Source organism: Pristiophorus japonicus, chromosome 3 (assembly GCF_044704955.1).
Source record: "Pristiophorus japonicus isolate sPriJap1 chromosome 3, sPriJap1.hap1, whole genome shotgun sequence".
Taxonomy (NCBI): Eukaryota; Metazoa; Chordata; class Chondrichthyes; family Pristiophoridae; genus Pristiophorus; species Pristiophorus japonicus.
In genome coordinates this window covers 18,275,618-18,299,877 of record NC_091979.1, presented here as the reverse complement: position 1 = coordinate 18,299,877, position 24,260 = coordinate 18,275,618, and the positions used below count along the sequence as shown (strand labels likewise).

The 24,260-nt window shown below is 47.0% G+C and overlaps 1 protein-coding gene across 1 annotated transcript in view; it reads left to right on the top strand.

Annotated features, from left to right (window-relative positions):
- slc23a3 (solute carrier family 23 member 3) overlaps window positions 1–23,767 on the top strand; it is a 165,366-nt gene extending 141,599 nt beyond the window's left edge. Inside the window, exon 12 of the mRNA XM_070873499.1 lies at window positions 23,457–23,767. Within this exon, the coding sequence (XP_070729600.1) occupies window positions 23,457–23,767 (311 nt within the window). The remainder of the gene's footprint in view (window positions 1–23,456) is intronic.
- The last annotated feature ends 493 nt before the right edge of the window (window positions 23,768–24,260 follow it).

Genomic DNA, 24,260 nt, shown 5'->3' with positions numbered 1-24,260 from the left:
TCCACCTCAGGCAGACTGCGGCCAGGGTCTCCCAAGTGTCAGTGGTGATGTCGCACTTCACCAGGGAGGCTTTGAGGGCATCCTTATAATGTTTCCGCTGTCCGCCTTTGGCTCATTTACCATGAAGGAGCTCCGCATAAAGCATTTGCTTAGGGAGTCTTGTATCTGGCAAGCATACCATGTGGCCTGCCCAGCGAAGCTGATCGAGTGTGGTCAGTGCTTCAATACTGGGGATGTTAGCCTGGTCGAGGACACTGATGTTGGTGTGCCTGTCCTCCCAGGAGATTTGCAGGATCTTGCGGAGACATCTTTGGTGATATATCTCCAGCGACTTGAGGTGCCTTCTGTACATCGTCCATACCTCAGACCCATGCAGGAGGGAGGGTATTCCTACAGCCCTATAGACCATGAGTTTGGTGGTAGATTTAAGGGCCTGGTCTTCAAACACTCTTTTCCGCAGGCAGTCGAAGGCTGCACTGGCGCACTGGAGGCGATGCTGAATCTCCGCATCAATTTCTGCCTTCGTTGATAAGAGGCTCCGAGATATGGGAAATGGACCACGTTGTCCAAGGCCGTGCCGTGGATCTTGAAGATTGGAGGGCAGTGTTGTGCAACGATGACAGGCTGGTGAAGGACCTTTGTCTTACAGATGTTAAGCATAAGGCCCGTGCTTTCATATGCCTCAGTGAATGCAGTGAATAAAAAATAGAGTTTGAGAGGAAGCTTGCTGGGAACATAAAAACTTACTGCAAACGCTTCCATAAATATGTGAAGAGAAAAAGATTAGAGAAGACAAACATAGGTCCCTTGCAGTCAGATTCAGGTGAATTTATAATGGGGAATAAAGAAATGGCAGACTAGTTGAACAAATACTTTGGTTCTGCCTTCACGAAGGAAGACACAAATAACCTTCCGGAAATACTAGGGGACCGAGGGTCTAGTGAGAAGGAAGAACTGAAGGAAATCCTTATTAGGCAGGAAATTGTGTTCGGGAAGTTGATGGGATTGAAGGCTGATAAATCCCCGGGGCCTGATAGTCTGCATCCCAGAATACTTAAGGAAGTGGCCTTAGAAATAGTGGATACATTGGTGATCATTTTCCAACAGTCTATTGACTCTGGATCAGTTCCTATGGACTGGAGGGTAGCTAATGTAACACCACTTTTTAAAAAAGGAGGGAGAGATAAAACGAGTAATTAGAGACTGGTTAGCGGTAGTGGGGAAAATGTTGGAATCAATTATTAAAGTTGAAATAGCAATGCATTTGGAAAGCAGTGACAGGATCCGTCCAAGTCAGCATGGATTTATGAAAGGGAAATCATGCTTGACAAATCTTCTGGAATTTTTTGAGGATGTAACTAGTACAGTGGACAAGGGAGAACCAGTGGATGTGGTGTATTTGGACTTTCAAAAGGCTTTTGACAAGGTCCCACACAAGAGATTGGTGTGCAAAATTAAAGCACATGGTATTGGGGATAATGTACTGACATGGATAGAGAACTGGTTGGCAGACAGGAAGCAGAGAGTCGGGATAAATGGGTCCTTTTCAGAATGGCAGGCAATGACTAGTGGGGTGCCGCAGGGCTCAGTGCTGGGACCCCAGCTATTTTCATATACATTAATGATTTAGATGAAGGAATTGAGTGTAATATCTCCAAGTTTGCAGATGACACTAAGCTGGGCGGCATTGTGAGCTGTGAGGAGGACGCTAAGAGGCTGCAGGTTGATTTGGACAGGTTAGGTGAGTGGGCAAATGCATGGCAGATGCAGTATAATGTGGATAAATGTGAGGTTATTCACTTCGGGGGCAAAAACACGAAGGCAGAATATTATCTGAATGGTGGCAGATTAGGAAAAGGGAGCTGCAATGAGACCTGGGTGTCATGGTACATCAGTCATTGAAAGTTGGCATGCAGGTATAGCAGGCAGTGAAGAAGGCATATGGTATGTTGGCTAGGGGATTTGAGTATAGGAGTAGGGAGGTCTTACTGCAATTGTTCAGGGCCTTGGTGAGGCCTCACCTGAAACATTGTGTTCAGTTTGTCTCCTAATCTGAGGAAGGACATTCTTGCTATTGAAGGAGTGCAGCGAAGGTTCGCCAGACTGATTCCCGGGATGGCAGGACTGACATATGAGGAGAGACTGGATCGACTGGGTCTGTATTCACTGGAGTTTCGAAGGCTGAGAGGGGATCTCATAGAAACATATAAAATTCTGACGGGACAGGACAGGTTAGATGCAGGAAGAATGTTCCCGATGTTGGGGAAGTCCAGAACCAGAGGACACAGTCTAAGGATAAGGGGTAAGCCATTTAGGACTGAGATGAGGAGAAACTTCTTCATTCAGAGAGTTGTTAAGCTGTGGAATTCCCTACCACAAAGAGTTGTTGATGCCAGTTTATTGGATATATTCAAGAGGGAGTTAGATATGGCCCTTATGGCTAAAGAGGTCAAGGGTTATGAAGAGAAAGCAAGAAAGGGGTACTGAGGTGAATGATCAGCCATGATCTTATTGAATGGTGGTGCAGGCTTGAAGGGCCGAATGGCCTACTCCTGCATCTATTTTCTATGTTTCTATGTTTCTATTTATCCACATTATACTGCATCTGCAATGCATTTGCCCACTCACCTAACCTGTCCAAGTCATCCTGCAGCCTCTTAGCATCCTCCTCACAGCTCACACTGCCACCCAGCTTAGTATCATCTGCAAACTTGGAGATATTACACTCAATTCAACTTCAAAGAAGAGTGGAAGAGTTCTCTCCGCTGTCCGGCCAATATTTATCCCTGAACCAATACTTAATGCAGATTGTTTTGTAGTTATCTCAGTGCTGTTTATGACAGCAGCAGCCGGTCTCCAATCATCTTGGACCCCCTTGCCATTGGACCAAGACCTAGCTCTGTCAAGCCCGTGTGGTAGCTGGTGTGCAACGGCCACCCCACATTAAAAGAATTCACAAACAGGCATCTTCCACCCTTTAAAATGAAGTTCGGGACCTGGAACATCAGGATCTTCATTTGGTCTCATCAGTCACCTTACAATTTATTTTAGTGCAGAAACAAGTCATCTTCGACTCCAGGGGACTGCCTAAGGCAGAGAGAGAATCTATTTGGATTCAATTGGTCCAAGTCAATGGTTCTAAGCTTATGATTGGCATCCTGGGGAGCGGGCGGGGAAGTGGACCTGAGTCCATGATCGGATCAGCCATGATCGTATTAAATGGCGGAGCAGGTTCGAGGGGCCATATGGCCTACTCCTGCTCCTATTTCTTATGTACTTGTAGAGCTCATGGACTGGCAATGAGAACCATTGTTCACTGATTGCTAAGGCATCGATTTGAAGCCTATTTTGATTGGACCAATAAGTGTGACACTTCCCAGGGCCACAAAACTGGAATTTCTTTCTCTCAGTCTTCCCTATGATCAAAAAGTTGCTAAATCTTGACATTACCTCACAAATACGTCTATTATTTTACTATATTTTATATTATATGGCAGGAGGGTCCATATTTACGAAAGGATATACTTGCTTTGGAGGCAGTTCAGAGAAGGTTCCCTAGGTTGATTCCGGAGATGAGGGGGTTGACTTATGAGGAAAGGTTGAGTAGATTGGGCCTCTACTCTCATTGGAATTCAGAAGAATGAAAGGTGATCTTATCAAAACGTATGAGGGGGCTTGACAAGATGGATGCAGAGAGGATATTTCCACTGGTGGGGAGACTAGAACTAGAGGGCATGATCTTAGAATAAGGGGCTGCCCATTTAAAACAGAGATGAGGAGAAATTTCTTCTCTGAGGGTTGTGAATCTGTGGAATTTGCTGCCTCAGAAAGCTGTGGAAGCCGGGACATTGAATATATTTAAGACAGAAATAGACAGTTTCTTAAAAGATAAGGGAATAAGGGGTTATGGGGAGCGAGCGGGGAAGTGGAGCTGAGTCCATGATCGGATCAGCCATGATCTTATTGAATGGCAGAGCAGGCTCGAGAGGTCGTATGGCCTACTCCTGCTCCTATTTCTTATGTTCTTATGTTCTTATAACTAGAGGACACAACAACAACAACTTGCATTTATGTGGTGCCTTTAACGTTGTAAAATGACAAAAGTTAATATAATTGTCAAAACTTTGAAGGACGAAATGAGAATATTTTTAATGCAGCGAGTTGTTGTGATCTGGAACGCGCTGCCTGAAAGGGTGGTGGGAGCAGATTCGATAGTAACTTTCAAAAGGAAATTGGATAAATACTTGAAAAGGAAAAATTTGCAAGGCAATGGGGAAAGGGCGGGAGTGTAGGACTGGCTGAAGCACCCTTGCAGAGAGCCGGCACGGGCTCGACGGGCCAAATGGAGGCTTCCTGTGCTGTAACCATTCTATGATTCGAATGAAAGAAAGTATTGAAATTCTATAGCGCCTTTCACGACCACCAGACGTTTCAAAGCGCTTTACAGCCAATGAAGTACTTTTTGGAGTGTAGCCACTGTTGTAATGTGGGGAACGGGGCAGCCAACTTGCGCACAGCAAGCTCCCACAAACAGCAACGTGATAATGATAGATAATCTGGGATTTTTTTGTAATGTTGATTGAGGGATAATTATTGGCCAGGACACCGGGGATAACTTCCCTGCTCTTCTTCAAAATAGTGTCATGGGATCCTTCACGTCCACTTAAGAGAGCAGAGGGGACGTCGGTTTAACGTCTCATCCGAAAGACGGCACCTCCAACAGTGCAGCACTCCCTCAGCACTGTAAGTGTCAGCCTAAGTTTTTTGTGCTCAAGTCCCTGGAGTGGGACTTGAACCCACAACCTTCTGACTCAGAGGCGAGAGTGCTGCCCACTGAGCCTCAATATTCTAAATGGAGCGCTCTTTCCAAGAGCCAGCACAGGCACGATGGGCCGCATGGCGGCCTCCTGTGCTGTATCATTCTACGATTCTTTTAACCTTTTCCCCCTGACCAAGTTCCAGCCGCCCTTCCTGGCGCCCGACCTTGATGGGCCTTCCATTACTTTGTAATTCTGTAAGAAGCTTCCTGGAGGCTTTTATGAGATTGAAGGTGGGGTAGAAATGCAGATTGTTGAAATCGGTAAATATTCCTGTAAAAATACAGAGTTATAACACAAGCCTGCAGGTTCAAGCACAGCGTAGTGTAAGGCTTTAGAAACACAACCATTTATTGGTGCTCCCCATTTGTGTACGCGTTCTGTACTGGTATAGTCAGCTTGGCTCAGTGACAGCACTGTTGCCTCTGGGTCAGAAGGTTATGGTTCCAAGCCCCAGTCCGGGATGTGAGTCCATAATGAGTGCTGTCACTTCTGACTCGACATCCGTCCTCCCCCTCTCTATCACCAGCGCACTGCGGGCTGTAGTAGGTACGATCGACAGGACACACGACCGACCAAAGTTGTAAACAGCAGTTCCCTCCCCCGTGTCCGCTACCATTGAGAAGCAATGCTCTGGGAACTCTCACACCCACGTCACCCACCACCATTTGCAATTATAGCCGTTCTTTCATTGTCGCTGCATCAAAATTCTGGGTGCTGCAGTGTCATGGTATGCAATGCAAAGGTCTGGACTAGTAATCCAGTGCCATGTACTAGTAATCCAGTGTTTTATACCACTAATCCAGTGGCCTGGACTAGTAATCCAGTGCCAAGCACTAGTAATCCAGTGTTTTGGACTAGTAATCTCAGGATTGCTACCAGTGCCATGTGCTAGTCAGAGTAGAAATAGCAGGATAGTTAAGATGAATATGTGGCTTGAGGAATGGTGCAAGAGGGAGGGATTCAAATTCCTGGGACATTGGAACCGGTTCTGGGGGAGGTGGGAGCAGTACAAACCAGACAGTCTGCACCTGGGCAGGACCGGAACCGATGTCCTAGGGGGAATGTTTTCTAGTGCTGTTGGGACTATTAAACTGTTAAACTAATATGCTAGGGGGATGGGAATCTATGCAGGGAGACAGAGGGAAGTAAAATAGGGCAAAAGCAAAAGTTAGAAAGGAGATAAGGAAAAGTGGAGGGCAGAGAAATCAAAGGCAAAAATCAAAAAGGGACACATTACAACATAATTCTAAAAGGACAAAGAGCGTTAAAAAAACAAGCCTGAAGGCTCTGTGTCTCAATGCGAGGAGCATTCGTAATAAGGTGGATGAATTAACTGCGCAGATAGCTGTTAACAGATATGATGTAATTGGGATTATGGAGACATGGCTCCAGGGTGACCAAGGCTGGGAACTCAACATCCAGGGATATTCAATATTCAGGAAGGATAGACAGAAAGGAAAAGGAGGTGGGGTAACGTTGCTGGTTAAAGAGGAGATTAATGCAATAGTAAGGAAGGATATTAGCCTGGATGATGTGGAATCTGTATGGGTAGAGCTGCGGAACACCAAAGGGCAGAAAATGCTAGTGGGAGTTGTATACTGACCACCAAACAGTAGTAGTGAGGTTGGGGATGGCATCAAACAGGAAATTAGGGATGCATGCAATAAAGGTACAGCAGTTATCATGGGTGACTTTAATCTACGTATAGATTGGGCTAACCAAACTGGTGGCAATACGGTGGAGGAGGATTTCCTGCAGTGTATAAGGGATGGCTTTCTAGACCAATATGTCGAGGAACCAACTAGAAATCTGGCCATCCTAGACTGGGTGTTGTGTAATGAGAGAGGATTAATTAGCAATCTTATTGTGCGAGGCCCCTTGGGGAAGAGTGACCATAATATGGCGAGTGACACAGTTAATTCCGAGACTAGGGCCCTGAACTTAAAGAAAAGTAACTTTGATGGTATGCGACGTGAAATGGCTAGGATAGACTGGCGGAATTATACTTAAAGGGTTGACGGTGGATAGGTAATGGCAGACATTTAAAGATCACATGGATGAACTACAACAATTGTACATCCCTGTCTGGCGTAAAAATAAAACAGGAAAGGTGGCTCAACCGTGGCTAACAAGGGAAATTAGGGATAGTGTTAAATCCAAGGAAGAGGCATATAAATTGGCCAGAAAAAGCAGCAAACCTGAGGACTGGGAGAAATTTAGAATTCAGCAGAGGAGGACAAAGGGTTTAATTAGGAGGGGGAAAATATGAGAGAAAGCTTGCAGGGAACATAAAAACTGACTGCAAAAGCTTCTATAGATATATGAAGAGAAAAAGATTAGTGAAGACAAATGTAGGTCCCTTGCAGTCAGAATCAGGTGAATGTATAATGGGGAACAAAGAAATGGCAGACCAATTGAACAAATACTTTGGTTCTGGCTTCACTAAGGAAGACACAAATAACCTTCCGGAAATACTAGGGGACTGAGGATCTAGCGAGGAAGAACTAAAGGAAATGCTTATTAGTCAGGAAATTGTGTTGGGGAAATTGATGAGATTGAAGGCCGATAAATCCCCGGGGCCTGATAGTCTGCATCCCAGAGTACTTAAGGAAGTGGCCCTAGAAATAGTAGATGCATCGGTGGTCATTTTCCAAAATTCTATAGACTCTGGATCGGTTCCTATGGATTGGAGGGTAGCTAAAAAAGGAGGGAGAGAGAAAACAGGGAATTATAGACTGGTTAGCCTGACATCGGTAGTGGGGAAAATGTTGGAATCAATTATTAAAGATGAAATAGCAACGCATTTGGAAAGCAGTGACAGGATCGATCCAAGTCATCATGGATTTATGAAAGGGAAATCATGCTTGACAAATCTTCTGGAATTTTTTGAGGATGTAGAGTGGACAAGGAAGAACCAGTGGATGTGGTGTATTTGGATTTCAAAAGGCTTTTGACAAGGTCCCACACAAGTGATTCGTGTGCAAAATTAAAGCACATGGTATTGGGGGTAATGTATTGACGTGGATAGAAAACTGGTTGGCAGACAGGAAGCAAAGATTAGGAATAAATGGGTCCTTTTCAGAATGGCAGGCAGTGACTAGTGGGGTACCGCATGGTTCCGTGCTGGTACCCAATTATTTACAATATACATTAATGATTTAGACGAAGGAATTGAATGTAATATCTCCAAGTTTGCAGATGACACTAAGTAGGGTGGAAGTGTGAGCTGTGAGGAGGATGCTAAGAGGCTGCAGGGTGACTTGGACAGGTTAGGTAAGTGGGCAAAAGCATAGCAGATGCAGTATAATGTTGATAAATGTAAGGTTATCCACTTTGGTGGCAAAACCACGAAAGCAGAATATTATCTGAATGGTGACAGATTAGGAAAAGGGGAGGTGCAACGAGACCTGGGTGTCATGGTACATCAGTCATTGAAAGTTGGCATGCAGGAACAGCAGGCGGTGAAGACGTCAAATGGCATGTTGGCCTTCATAGTGAGAGGATTTGAGTATAGGAGCAGGCGAGGTCTGACTGCAATTGTACAGGGCCATCGTGAGGCCACACCTTGAATATTGTGTACAGTTTTGGTCTCCTAATCTGAGGAAGGACATTCTTGCTATTAAGGGAGTGCAGCGAAGGTTCACCAGACTTATTCCCAGGATGGCAGGACTGACATATGAAGCAGGACTGGATCGACTAGGTTTATATTCACTGGAATTCAGAAGAATGAGAGGGGATCTCATAGAAGCGTATAAAATTCTGACGGGATTGGACAGGTTAGATGCAGGAAGAATGTTCCCAATGTTGGAAAAGTCCAGAACCAGGGGACACAGTCTAAGAATAAGGGGTAAGCCATTTAACAGTTATTTACTAATAAATAATAGTGTGTGTATTTTGTATTAACATATATACATGCACTGTAATACAGTGCCTATCCCCGCGATATCTGCGCTCCTCTAATTCTGCCCTCCTGAGCATCCCTGATTATAATCGCTCCACCATCGGTGGCCGTGCCTTCTGTTGCCTAGGCCCCAAGCTCTGGAACTCCCTCCCTAAACCTCTCTGCCTCTCCACCTCTCTTTCCTCCTTTTAAAACATTCCTTAAAACCTACCTCTTTGACCAAGCTTTTGTTCAGCTGCCCTGATTTCTCCTTGTGTGGCTCGAGGCCAAATGCATTTGTTTCTGACTTAAAACACTGCTGTGAAGCGCCTCGGGACGTTTCACTGCGTTAAAAAGGCGCTATGTAAATATAAGTTGTTGTTGTTGTTGTCGGGCAGGGTGCAATCGGCTGCCACAGTGCTGCGTTGCCTGCCTGTAAACCAGACCCAAGGTTACTTCTGTAAGCCGCCGGTGCGACCAGCAGCGTGCACCAGCTCGGAGGCATGCATTAAGAGAGGTTTGCTCTCCCAGCCTCAGCCAGTTTCAAAGCGTTGTGTGCAGTGCCGGGCCTCTTAATCTCTCACTGGAACCGTCTCACTGTCAGACTCCAATGCAAACAGGGGCGGCTCCGATCCTTATCGCCTTCAGCACCTGCAGCGACCTGCATTTTGAGGTCGCTCTGCCGCACTAAGCAGGGCTGGAAACATCTCTCGAAAGTTAAAAGATTATCGTCGCATGGCAAACTCGAGGTGGGGCCCTAGCTTTACTCATAATTGAGTAAATACGCCATGAAAGAGGCCTTCAGCTTCACCTGGGTGGGGAGGAGAGGGTGTGCCTAAGGAAGCAGAAGATAGGGGCGAGACGATAGGGGAAAAAGAGGACATTTATGATGCAAAGCGGAATGGTGGGGGGGAGGGAGGTAAATTGAGAAGGATTGGCGTTGGAAAGAGAAATGCATCGATGGAACAAAAGCCAAGAACGGTCCTGCATTTATATAGTACCTTTCACGGCCTCAACACGTCCCAAAGCATTTCATGGACAATGAAGTACTTTTGAAGTGTAGTCACTGCTCTAATGTGCGAAACATGCCAGGCAATTTGCGCACAGCAAGCTCCCATAAACGGCAATGTGATAATGACCAGATTATCTGTTTTCGCAAAGTTAGTTGAGAATAAATATTGGGCCCAGGACACCGGGGATAACTCCCTTGCTCTTCTTCAAAAATGGGATCTATTATATATGTAAACCTGTAAATAACATGTCTAACCGCCAGAGGGCTTATCCCCTGGAGTTCCAAGGGATCCCACAATCCCTTGGGAGCACCAGTATATAAGGAGGCCTCACAGGCTGGAGAGGCACTCTGAGGTCTGCAATAAAGTACTATGATAACACTTACTTTGAGCTTGCAGTATCTAGTCTGACTCTTTATTCAAGACATAACAGGATTGGACTGGGCCTCGGTTTAACGTCTTATCTGAAAGACGGTACCTCCAACAGTGCAGCGCTCCCTCCGTACTGGCACTGAAGTGTCACCTTAGATTTTGGGCTCAAGTTCCTGGGTTGGGACTTGAATCCACTCCAACATTCTGACTCAGAGGCGAGAGTGCTACCCATTAAGGACTACAATCGAGGCCACGTCTGCCACCTCAGATGGACATAAGCTATCCCATGGCACTATTCCGAAGAAAGGCAAGGGGAGATCTCCCCAGTATCCTGAGCCAATATTTACCCTTCAACCAACATCACTATGAAAAAGCAGGTCATTACCGCATTGCTGTTTGTGGGAGCTTGCTGTGCGTAAATTGACTGCCACGTTTCCTACATTACAACAGTGACTAGAAACATAGAAAATAGGTGCAGGAGTAGGCCGTTCAGCCCATCGACCCTGCACCACCATTCAATATGATCATGGCTGATCATACAACTTCAGTACCCCATTCCTGCTTTCTCTCCATACCCCTTGATCCCTTTACCCATAAGGGCCACATCTAACTCCCTTTTGAATATATCTAACGAACTGGCTTCAACAACTTTCTGTGGTAGAGAATTCCACATGCTCACAACTCTCTCTGAGTGAAGAAGTTTCTCCTCATCTCGGTCCTAAATGGCTTTCTCCTTATCCTTAGACTGTGACCCCTGGTTCTGGACTTCCCCAACCTCGGGAACATTCTTCCTGCATCTAACCTGTCCAATCCTGTCAGAATTTTATATGTTTCTATGAAATCGCCTCTCATTTTTTTTAATTCCAGTGAATATAAGCCTAGTCGATCCAGTCTTTCTTCATATGTCAGTCCTGCCATCCCGGGAATCAGTCTGGTGAACCTTCACTGCACTCCCTCAATAGCAAGAACGTCCTTCCTCAGATTAGGAGACCAAAACTGTACACAATATTCAAGGTGTGGCCTCACTAAGGCCCTGTGCAACTGCAGTAAGACCTCCCTGCTCCTATACTCAAATCCTCTTATGATGAAGGCCAACATGCCATTTGCCTTCTTCACCGCCTGCTGTACCTGTATGCCAACTTTCAATGACTGATGTACCATGACACCCAGGACTCGTTGCACCTCCTCTTTTACTAATCTGTCACCATTCAGATAATATTCTGCCTTCCTGTTTTTGCAACCAAAGTGCATAACCTCACATTTATCTACATTATACTGCATTTGCCATGCATTTGCCCACTCACCTAACTTGTCCAAGTCACCCTGCAGCCTCTTAGCATCCTCCTCACAGCTCACACCGCCACCCAGCTTAGTGTCATCTGCAAACTTGGAGATATTACATTCAATTCCTTCATCTAAATCATTAATGTATACTGTAAATAGCTGGGGTCCCAGCACTGAGCCCTACAGTACCCCACTAGTCACTGCCTGCCATTCTGAAAAGGACACGTTTATTCCTACTCTTTGCTTCTTGTCTGCCAACCAGTCTCTATCCACGTCACTTCATTACCCCCAATACCATGTGCTTTAATTTTGCACACCAATCTCTTGTGTGGGACATTGTCAAAAGCCTTTTGAAAGTCCAAATACACCACATCCACTGGTTCTCCCTTGTCCTCGCTACTAGTTACATCCTCAAAAAATTCCAGAAGATTTGTCAAGAATGATTTCTCTTTCATAAATCCATGCTGACTTGGACCGATCCTGTCACTGCTTTCCAAATGCGCTGCTATTACATCTTTAATAATTGATTGCAACATTTTCCCCACTACCGATGTCAGGCTAACCGGTCTATAATTCCGTGTTTTCTCTCTCCCTCCTTTTTTAAAAAGTGGGGTTACATTAGCTACCCTCCAATCCATACGAACAGATCCAGAGTCTATAGAATGTTGGAAAATGACCACCAGTGCATCCACTATTTCTAGGGCCACTTCTTTAAGTACTCTGGGATGCAGACTATCAGGCCCCGGGGATTTATCGGCCTTCAATCCCATCAATTTCCCCAACACAATTTCCTGACTAATAAGGATTTCCTTCAGTTCCTCCTTCTTGCTAGACCCTCGGTCCCCTCGTATTTCCAGAAAGTTATTTGTGTCTTCCTTTGTGAAGCCAGAACCAAAGTATTTGTTCAATTGGTCTGCCATTTCTTTGTTCCCCGTTATACACTCACCTGATTCTAACTGCAAGGGACCGACATTTGTCTTCACTAATCTTTTTCTATTCACATATCTATAGAATCTTTTGCAGTCAGTTTTTATGTTGCCAGCAAGCTTCCTCTCATACTCTATTTTCCCCCTCCTAATTAAACCCTTTGTCCTCCTCTGCTGAATTCTAAATGTCTCCCAGTCCTCAGGTTTGCTGCTTTTTCTGGCCAATTTATATGCCTCTTCCTTGGATTTAACACTATCCCTAATTTCCCTTGTTCGCCCCGGTTGAGCCACCTTCCCTGTTTTATTTTTACGCCAGCCAGGGATGTACAATTGTTGAAGTTCATCCATGTGATCTTTTAAAGTCTGCCATTGCCTATCCACCATTAAACCTTTAAATATAATTCGCCAGTCTATTCTAGCCAATTCATGTCTCATACTATCGAAGTTACCTTTCTTTAAGTTCAGGACCCTAGTCTCTGTATTAACTGTGTCACTCTCCATCTTAATGAAGCATTCTACCATATTATGGTCACTCTTCCCAAGGGACCTTGCACAACAAGATTGCTAATTAATCCTCTCTCATTACAAAACACCCAGTCTAAGATGGCCAGCTCTCTAGTTGGTTCCTCGACATATTGGTCTCAAACCATCCCTTATACACTCCAGGAAATCCTCTTCCACTGTATTGCTACCGGTTTGGTTAACCCAATCTATATGTAGATTAAAGTCACCCATGATAACTGCTGTACCTTTATTGCACGCATCCCTAATTTCCTGTTTGATGCCATCCCCAACCTCCCCACTTAAATCAGAATAAACCACATGCCCAATTAGTTTATCACTTTACAACTGCAACCAATTTAGAATTCAAAAATATCAACTCAAAAGAACTTTTTGGTGGTCTGTACACAACTCCCACTAGCGTTTTCTGCCTTTTTCTGTTTCGCAGCTCTACCCATACAGATTCCACATCTTCCAAGCTAATATCCTTCCTTACTATTGTGTTAATCTCCTCTTTAACCAGCAACGCTACCCCACCTCCTTTTCCTTTCTGTCTATCCTTCCTGAATGTTGAATACCCCTGGATGTTGAGTTCCCAGCCTTGGTCACCCTGGAGCCATGTCTCCTTAATCACAATTATATCATATCCGTTAACAGCTATCTGCACAGTTAATTCATCCACCTTATTACAAATGCTCCTCGCATTGAGGCACAGAGCCTTCAGGCTTGTTTTTTTAACACTCTGTCCTTTTAGAATTATGTTGTAATGTGGCCCTTTTTGATTTTAGCCTTTGATTTCTCTGCCCCCCACTTTTCCTTATCTCCTTTCTAACTTTTGCTTCTGCCCCTATTTTACTTCCCTTTGTCTCTCTCCGTAGATTTCCATCCACCTGACATATTAGTTTAAATCCTCCCCAACAGCACTAGCAAACACTCCCCCTCGGACATCGGTTCCGGTCCTGTCCAGGTGCAGACCGTCTGGTTTGTACTGCTCCCACCTTCCCCAGAACCAGTTCCCAGGAATTTGAATCCCTCCCTCTTGCACCATTCCTCAAGCCACATAGTCACTCCAAAAGCACTTCATTGGCTGTAAAGTGCTTTGAGATATCCTGATGTCATGATGGGCAATATTGAAATACAAGGAGGGATATACTTGCATTAGAGGTGGCTGAGATGAAGGGATTATAATATGAAGAAAGGTTGAGCAGGTTGGGCCTATACTCATTGGAGTTTAAAAGAATGAGAGGTGATCTTATTGAAACATATAAGATTCTGAGGGGTCTTGACAGGGTAGATGTAGAGAGGATGTTTCCCCTCGTGGTGGAATATAGAACTAGGGGGCATAGTTTCAGAATAAGGGTTTGCCCATTTAAGACAGAGATGAGGAGAAATTTCTTCTCTCAGAGGGTCGTGAATTTTTGGAGAGCTGTGGGGGCTGGGCCAGTGAATATATTTAAGATAGAGATAGACAGATTTTTGAACGATAAGGGAGTAAAAGGTTATGGGAAGCGGGGAGGAAAGTGGAGCTGAGTCCATGATCGGATCAGCCATGATCGTATTAAATGGCGTAGCAGGCTCGAGGGGCCATATGGCTTACTCCTGCTCCTATTTCTTATGTTCTTATGTTCTAAGGGAGTCAAGGGTTATGGAGAGCGGGCGGGGAAGTGGAGTTGAAGCCAAGATCAGATCGGCCACGATCTTATTGAATGGGGGAGCAGGCTCGAGGGGCCGTATGGCCTCCTCCTGCTGCTATTTCTTGTGTTCTTATGCAAGTCTTTCCATTCACTGGAAAAATTGACCAAAGGAAACCTTCACAAATAGATTTTCAGGCTCACTACACCTCGGCAGCTCTGTGACACCACACCAGAGCCCCCTCCCCCGCCCCAGTGGTTGGAATATCACAGAACGATGCTAAAGGCATTAATGTTCCAGCTTGTACTTTGCATTCGCGCTATAAACATTTTATGGTCAGCGGTAGCTCATAAACACAGAAATATATAGTTATAATTCTTTTATGAGTTTAGAAAAATTCGATGGGTAGGTTTTACAGCCAAGACGCAAAGTAGTTAAAACTGCACAGGAGCAGGAATGTTATGGCATCATCATTCGCAGAAAACAACGCTTGAAAAAGAGGACTTTCCCTTCTCCTTCGGCGCTCCCTCAGAGTCGAGGATGACTTGCTTCCACAAAGACTGAACTCCAAGTCATAGTCAACATCTTCACTGAGGCGTACGAAAGCATGGGCCTTACACTAAACATCCGTAAGACAAAGGTCCTCCACCAACCTGACCCCGTCACACAGTACTGCCCCCAGTCATCAAGATCCACGGCGTGGCCCTGGACAATGTGGACCCCTTTCCATACCTCGGGAGCCTATTATCAGCAAGGGCAGACATCGACGATGAGGTGCAACACTGTCTCTAGTGCACCAGCGCAGACTTCAGCTGCCTGAGGAACAGAATGTTCGAAGCTCAAGCCCTCAAATCTGCCACCAAGCTTATGGTCTACAGGGCCATAGTAATACCGCCCTCCTGTATAGCTCAGCGACGTGGACCATATACAGTAAACACCTCAAATCGCTGGAGAAATAGCACCAATGATGCCTCCGCAAGATCATGCAAATCCTCTGGGAGGACAGACGCACCAACGCCAGTGTTCTCGATCAGGCCAACGTCCCCAGCATCGAAGCACTGACCACACTCAAACAGCTCCGCTGGGCAGGCCACATCGGTCGCATGCCCGACACAAGACTCCCAAAGCAAGCACCCTACCCGGAACTCCTACATGGCAAGCGAGCCCCATGTGGGCAGAGGAAACGTTACAAGGACACCCTCAAAGCTTCCTTGATAAAATGCAACATCCCCACCGACACCTGGGAGTCCCTGGCCAAAGACTGTCCTAAGTGGAGGAAGAGCATCCGGGAGGGCGCTGAGCACCTCGAGTCTCGTCGCCAAGAGCATGCAGAAAACAAGCGGAAGGAGCGTGCGGCAAACTAGACTCCCCACCCACCCTTTCCTTCAACCACTGTGTGTCCCACCTGTGACAGAGACTGTGGTTCTCGTATTGGACTGTACAGCCACCTGAGAACTCACTTTTAGAGTGGAAGCAAGTCTTCCTCGATTTTGAGGGACTGCCTATGATGATTATGACGATGCTTCCACACTAATATGAGTTCTCAGGTGACTGATGAGACCAATATGGGATCTACAGCCTCTGTCACAGGTAGGGCAGACGGTGTTTGGTGGGACGGGTGGGTGGGGTGCTTGGGTTGTCATGCGCTCCTTCCACTGTTTGCGCTTGGCTTCTGCGTGCCCGGCGAAGAGACTCGCGGTGTTTGGTGCCTTCCCGGATGCTCCTCCGCCACTTTCAGCGGTCTCGGGCAAGGGATTCCCCAGAGTCGGTGGGGATGTAGCACTTTATCAAGGAGGTTAATTTTCTATAGTTACATGGAGAGACTACCTGCTTGTTAAGGATACTTTCAAGAACCTTAGAACAATAGAATGATGCAGCACAGAAGGAGGCCATTTGGCCCATCGTGCCTGTGCAGGCTCTTTCAAAGAGCTGTCTAATTAGTCCCACAACCCCCCTGCTCTTTCTCCATGGCACATCCCAGGATTGGTCTTTCCAATGTGAAATTTCACACATGCGAAAAACTTTGATTGGCCCGTGCAGCCCCATAAAGGGACCGCGCACCCAAATTAAAAATTAGGGGAAGGATTGCCCATAGCCCTAGAAATGTTTTTCAAGTATTTATCCAATTCCCTTTTGAATTTGCATAATTCTGGTGAAAGTGCACTGCCCTCTCTCCAAGGCCAATATATCTCTTTCAGGAGTAGGCCATTTGGCCCCTCGAGCCTGCTCTGCCATTCAATAAGATCATGGCTGATCTGATCTTGGCCTCATATGATGTAAGTACTCAGGGAAGAGCCTCATATGATGTAAGTACTGCAGGGTGATGATCTGGATTAGTTTCGATCGCCTGGATGGGTCGGAGACGAATTTTCCCAGATTTATTTTTCCCCAATTGGCCTGAGTTTTTATCTGTTTTTTGCCTTTCCCAGGAGATCACATGGCTCCTGTTGGGGTGGAGTGTAGAAGGTTTTGGTGCAGTTGTGTGGGGCGGACTGGTTGGGCTGGGTGCTCTGATATGTATGTATATATAAATCTCACCAATATGTAAGACTTGCCACCAGGGGGCACACCTGTGGGAGATCTAAGGGTCACCTGTGCACCCTGGAGCAAGCAGATATAAAAGGCAATCCACCATGCTGCTTCCCTACTCTGGAGTCACATTAAAGAGACCAAGGTTGCAACAATTTGAGCTTACAATACAGTTTTGTGGAGTCATTCTGAACGTAACAATTGGCGACGAGTAACAGATCATGAACTTTCACGCGGTAATGGCTGCCGTTGATAATCTTGAGAGATTTGTTGAGGGCCATGATTGGGAAGCCTTCGTTGAGCGTCTCGACCAGTACTTCGTGGCCAACGAACTGGACAAGGCTGAGACGGCGGGCAAGCTCAGGGCGATTCTCCTCACCGTATGTGGGTCTTCGATATATGGCCTCCTCAAAAATCTGCTGGCATCAGACAAACCAACGGACCTTTTGGCTAAGATCATGCGTAACTGACCTGACGGGAGTAACCACCATAACCCCAAGGTGGTTCTCCCTGGATCAGGAAGGTATATGCTTGCTTTTTTGGAAATAGGAGGTGGGTGGGGTGGCTTGACTCATCCACCTCCACGGAGGTGTGTGGGGGACCTGACCCATCCACCTCCATGGCACGAACCTGGTATTGCAGTACTTCCAGGAATGGTGCAGTGGCTCTAGGCCTTTTGGCTAAGAGCATTGGCGCAGAGTGATCCTTGAATGGGCCCAAGGTGACCTCTGGCGTTTGTGATTTGACAAAGAATTGGAACGATTGGCTACGAATTTCAAAAAAAAAAAAAAAATCAGACAAACCAACGGACAAGACTTACACTGTGCACGGTGGTTCGGGAACGCCTCAAGCCGAAGGAGAGCATCTTAATGGCCAGGTATCGCTTTTACACACACCATCGCTCTGAGGGCCAGAATGTGGCGAGCTTTGTCGCCGACCTAAGATGCCTTGCGGGATCTTTGGAGGAAATGTTGCGGGACATTTTCATGCTTGGAATCGGCCACGAGGTCATTCTTCGCAAACTGCTGTCTACTGAATCCCTAGATCTGAGCAAGGCCATCACGATAGCCCAGGCTTTCATATCCACGAGCGACAACACGAAACAGATACCTTCACAGAATAGAAGCTCATCGGCAAGGACTGTGCATAAAATAATGCTTTCAGCAGGCAGAACTATGCATGGCAGGGCCTCCACGACCGCAGAGGCCAGGCCTAGGGTGATTCAGAGTCCACCATGGGGCATGAATACATATCCATTAACACCATGTTGGCGCTGCAGAGGCAGCCATAAAGCCCATCAATGTCGATTCAAGCACTATGTGTGCAAGGGCTGTGGAACAATGGGACACCACCAGCAAATGTGTAAATGACCTGTGACTCACCACGTGGCAGAGTCAGGAGAGGACGACCGATCCAGCGAGGATCACGCTGAACGAGCAGGAGAGGCAACTCAACCTGAGGATGAAGAGGACGTATATGGGATACACACCTTCACCACTAAAAGCCCCTCCAATAATGTTAAAAGTTAAACTCAACGGCACTCCAGTCTCCATGGAATTGGACATGGAGGCGAGTCAATCAATAATGAGTCAGAAGGCATTCGAGAAGCTCTGGGGCAACAGAGCACGACGACCCAAGCTGATCCCAATTCAGGCAAAGCTGCGGATCCACACCAAGGAACAGATACCAGTTATTTGTAGTGCTGACATAAGAGTATCCCATGAGGGAGCAGTGCACAATTTACTGCTGTGGATTGTTTCAAGTGATGGGCTGCTTGGTAGAAGGTGGATGGGGAAGATTCGATGGAACTGGGAAGACCTCTGTGTACCTTCTCCGGCGAACGACATCTCCCTTGCTCAAAAGCTGATCAAGCCCCCACCTTCAGCTGAACCAGGCATCGAAGTGCAGATCCATTTGTAGATCCCCGAGGCACAGGCTGCTCATCACAACAACGAGGAGGTAAAGGTCAACCGAGCAGTGGTACAGGCGTGGTATCCACCACCCAAAGCTGACGACCTCTTCGCGACGATGGAAGAGGCTCCAGGTCGATCAAGCAGACTGGGACTCCATCCAAAACGATCTGAATGTGTCTTCCCGACGCCAGAGGCAAAACCCCTGGGGAGGAAGATCACGGCAGTCGGCATCATGGACACGGACGAGAGTGCGTCCAGACCACGGAACGAAAGAGCGTCCAGACCACGGGACGAGAGTGAGTCCAGACCACGGGACAAAAGTGCGTTCAGACCATGGGCCGAGAGAGCGTCCAGACCACGGAATGTCGCTGTAACGAAACAGAGGAATGTGTTGCCCAGCAAGGAAGATGGGTGGGCTTGGGGCAAAGATAAAGGGGCGGCCGCTGAGAAGGCCAGGAACCCACCACATTCCAATAAGTTGTTTGCACTGTATAACCTTTCGTGGTCAATGATGCATTATCGTATGGGGTCGGGGGCACCTTACAACAAGCTAAAGTATCGGGCGAACACCAACCGGTCGTATATGTATCTGACAAAGTACTTGTAGCAAGTGATGTGTTATTACAAAGGGTCGGGCGTGTTGTGCAGCAAGCCAAAGTAGCAGGCGAGCCCCAACCGGTTGTACATGTATCCAATATGTTACCCAAGGCAGTCGCCTGTGTTCACAGGATAAAAGAGACGTACCAAAGAGTGTCCCAATATTTGCTCGAGTCAGACAAGCTGCTCATCTCACAGTTTTTGGAGAGCAGAGGCTCAATGCTTGATTCCAAATATGCCTAACACAGTCTGTGCACTGTAACATGATCTGCCACGGGCCAGGCACTGAGAACGGCGCTGATACCCTCAGTTGGCTACCGATGCCCACCACCGGAGTGGAAACGGCACAGCCCGCAGACCTGCTCGCCGTTATGGAAGTGCTAGAGAGCGAGGGGTCAACCGTAACGGCTCCCCAGTTTAGGACCTGGTCCCGCCAGGATCTCACGTTATCGCCGGCTAACGTTGAACCGCTAGACGGGATGTTGCAGCTTATCCGTCGCAAAAACGAAAGGCTCATCCCATCAGATTGCCCCCTATGGGGAAACCCTGCAACGTTGCAAAGAAAGGCAGGGAGTGCACACACAGTCGGTGGTCCGGGGACCACATGGCCTCCTGCCATGACTGAAAGTCTCAAGGCCATATCAACCATCCTTGGCTTGCCAGACCTTAGGGTCAGCGACAATAGTCTGGAGCGGGCAGCCCAAATCATAAAGCCAAGCACCACACGTGTCCCGGTAGACTCCCTACAGACCCGGTTATCCCGGGTGCTATGAAGTCACCGGACAGAATCACTCAGAACCGAGCCTTCCTTATGCTATCAGCAGAGAATGTACCATGATCGCACGGCACCTCCACGCGACATCAGAATAAATGATGTAGACCATGTTCATGGCCCCAGATGGGCTGCCAGCACTGTATTAGCCAAAGAGGGGAATGGAGTGTTTGTGACGAAAATGGAGTGTTTGTTGTGAAACCATGTAATGGGCAAACGCAGAAAGCATTTGGACCAGACCAAACTGCGAACTACAGATAACCAGGAACCACTGTGAAAGGACCTGGCCCCCAGCGACCCACTAACACAATCAACCTCGCTGTCAACCACGCGGATGAACCCACCGTGCCCGTCAGTCCGATCAGACCAGCCGCGCGGCCATGCAGCAATGATCTGACCGACTCACCCATGCCAGGACTTCAATCCAGGCGATCAACCTGGGAACGCAGAGCACCAGATCGCCTCAACCTGTAAATAACTTATACATAAGACTTTAGGGGGAAGTGATGTTCTGTATGCATGTAAACCTCACCAATATATAAGACATGCCACCAGGGGGCACACCTGTGGGAGACCTAAGGGTCACCTGTGCACCCTGGGGCAAGCAGGTATAAAAGGTGCTTCCTCACTCTGGAGTCACATTAAAGAGACCAAGGTCACAACAGTTTGAGCTTACAATACAGTTTTGTAGAGTCATTCAGAACATAACATGCTCTTTACCTTTCCGCCATTGTTCATTGTTCATAGGTTTATATGTAACCTTCAGGGCTGTTGACCGAGGGCCGTGCGGCTCTTTGTCAGCCGGCGCGGACACAATGGGCCGAAATGGCCTCCTTCTGCGCTGTAGATTTCTATGTTTCTATGTTTCTCTGTTTCTAACTCCACTTCCCTGCCTGCCCTACATAACCCTCGACTCCCCTATCATTCAAAATTCTGTCTATCTCCGCCTTAAATATATTCAATGACACAGCCTCCACAGCTCTCTGGGGTAGAGAATTCCAAAGAGTCACGACCCTCTGAGAGAAGAAATTCCTCCTCATCTCTGTTTTAAATAGGCGGCCCCTTATTCTGAAACTAGATTCTGAGTACTAGATTCCCCCACGAGGGGAAACATCCTCTCTGCATCTACCTTGTCAAGCCCCCTCAGAATCTTATATATTTCAGTAAGATCACCTCCCATTCTTCTAAACTCCAATGAGTACAGGCCCAACCTGGTCAATCTTTTTTCATAAGCCAACGCCTTCATCTCAAAAATCAACCTCGTGAACCTTCTCTGAACTGAAATTTTGTATTCCATTAGCCTTTTAAATGCATTTTTTGTACCTGTCCCATAGCTGTTCATGATTTCTGTACGTAGACCCCTAAATCTCTCTGCTCCTCCACAGTTCCGAGCTTCTCGACATTTAGAAATTACTCGGATCCACCTTGGTTCCAAATTGGATGACCTCACACTTCCCCGGGTTGAACTCGGTCTGACACCAGTTTGCCAGCTCACTTACTCTATCAATGTCCCATTGCAACTTTCGAGGGGTGAGTTCCCCCACTTGCTCACTGGTTTGCAGTTGTAGTGAGGAGGGGAGGGGAGTTATCCGAGGAGATTCAGGCAGGAAGACCATAACATAAGAATATAAGAATGAAGCCATTCGGCCCCTCGAGCCTGCTCCCCCATTCAATGAGATCATGGCTGATCTTCTACCTCAACTCCACTTTCCTGCACTGTCCCCATATCCCTTGATTCCCTTAATATCTAAAAATCTATCAATCTCTGACTTGAATATACTCAAAGACTGAGCCTCTAAGGTAGAAAATTCCAAAGATTCACCCCCTCTGAGTGAAGATGTTTCTCCTCAGCGCAGCCCTAAATGGCCGACCCCTTATTCTGAGACTGTGACCCTTGGTTCTAGACTCCCCAGCCAGAGGAAACATCCTCCCTGCATCTACCCTGTCAAGCCCTGTAAGATTTTCTATGTTTCAATGAGATCACCTCTCATTCTTCTAAACTCTCGAAAATATAGGCCTAGTCTACTCAATCTCTCCTCACAGGACACACACCCCCATCCCAGGAATCCATCTGGTAAACCTTCGTTGCACTCCCTCAATGGCAAGTATATCCTTCCTTAGGTAAGGAGACCAAAACTGTGCACAATACTCCAGGTGTGGTTTCACCAGGGCCCTGTATAATTGCAGTAAGACGTCTTTACTCTCATACTCAAATCCTCTTGTAATAAAGGCCAACATACCATTTGCTTTCTTAACTGCTTGCTGTACCTGCATGTTAACGTTCAGTGATTCATGTACAATGTCACCCAGGTCCCTCTGAACATAATATAAGACCATAAGAATTAGGAGCAGGAGTAGGCCATTCGGCCTCTCGAGCCTGCTCCGCCATTCAATAAGATCATGGCTGATCTTCTACCTCACCTCCACCCCTTCCCGCACTATCCCCATATCCCAAGAAGGGGGCATAATCTTAGAATAAGGAGCCGTACATTTAAAACTGAGATGAGGAGGAATTTCTTCTCTCTGAGGGTTGTAAATCTGTGGAATTCGCTGCCTCAGCGAGCTGTGGAAACTGAGACATTGAATAAATTTAAGGCAGAGCTAGCCAGTTTCTTTACCGATAAGAGAATAAGGGGTTAAGGGGTTATGGGGAGCGGGCAGGGAAGTGGACCCGAGTCCATGATCGGATCAGCCATGATCGTATTAAATGGCGGAGCAGGCTCGAGGTGCCGTATGGCCTACTCCTGCTCCTATTACTTATGTTCTTATGTTCTAAGGTTGAGGGGGTGATCAAATCGAACTCTTTAAAATGATAAAGAGATTTGACGCGGTTGATACAGAGAAACTCTTTCCTCTGATGGGGGAATCAAGAACAAGGGGACACAGCCTTAAAATTGGAGCCAGGCCGTTTAGGAGTGAAGTGAAGGACGCACTTTTTCCACACAATACCAACATTTCCCAATCTCTCTCCATTTAAAAATTACTGCTTTTCTATTGTTCCTCCCAAAGGAGGGGAGGGGGTGGCGGGGGGAAAGGGGGGGCGTCTGAGTGAAAACATCATACGCTCAGAATAAACGGCAGGAATTTAATCTCGTCGGGATAAATGTAAGGCCCACTGTATAGTCTACGTGCTGTGTAAATACAGACAGGCCTCGTTGGATGTTGATGTTGTTGGGAGCTACAATTAGGTGAAGTTGTTCTTTTGCGTCTTTAATTTCAGGGACATCGGAGGAACGGGGGCTAGTGGCACGCTTTCCTGGTTTCCAATCTGGGCTCGAAGGTCACCTCCGTCGTCAGCCGAAAGACGCGACCATGGTTTACCTGCTTCCGCCGGCCGTGGGCAGGTCGCTGGAGTGCCCGTACGTGAAGACCTTTCCCTTTTGCAACCTGTGCCCCAGCAGGGAGCCGGCGCCAGAACCCGCGGCGGAGGGCGAGGGCGAGGAGACTCTTGGGCTCGTCGCAAGCGGAGGGCGAGGAGGGGTTGCCAACCTCTCCAGGACAGGCCTGGAGGCTCCTGCAATTCAAGGTTGAGACTGTTGGGAACTGAACCCAGGGAGAGCCAATCACAGGGCCATTAAAACAAAAATATTTTTATTTCTTTTTCATTTTCTTTTGCGCGCTTTTGTTTGATGAGTTCCGAACGATGTTGGGGATGATGGGGCTGTTTGACCGGGTGGGGCGGGAGGTGCGGTGATGGAAGCCTCCAGGAATACAGCCAATCAGATTTGGCGACCCAAAGGGGAAGTAGGTGTTGCCACCCCTCCAGGAGTGGCCTGGAGTCTCCAGGAATTGAAGATAACTATCTCCTGAGACACTGCTGAGAGCAAACAGGCCCAGCGAGGAAAGGAAATTATTTTCTTTCAACGCTTTTGTTTATTAGGTACAAAAAAACGTCGCGAGTTGGAAAATAAAAAAGAACTGTTTCGACTTGGCCGGTCATCCAATCGGGTTCACGAAGAGTCCCAATTGGCCGTGGGAAGACTGTGGCAGAGCGGGAATGGAGATCTTGGGAGGCTAATGGGCG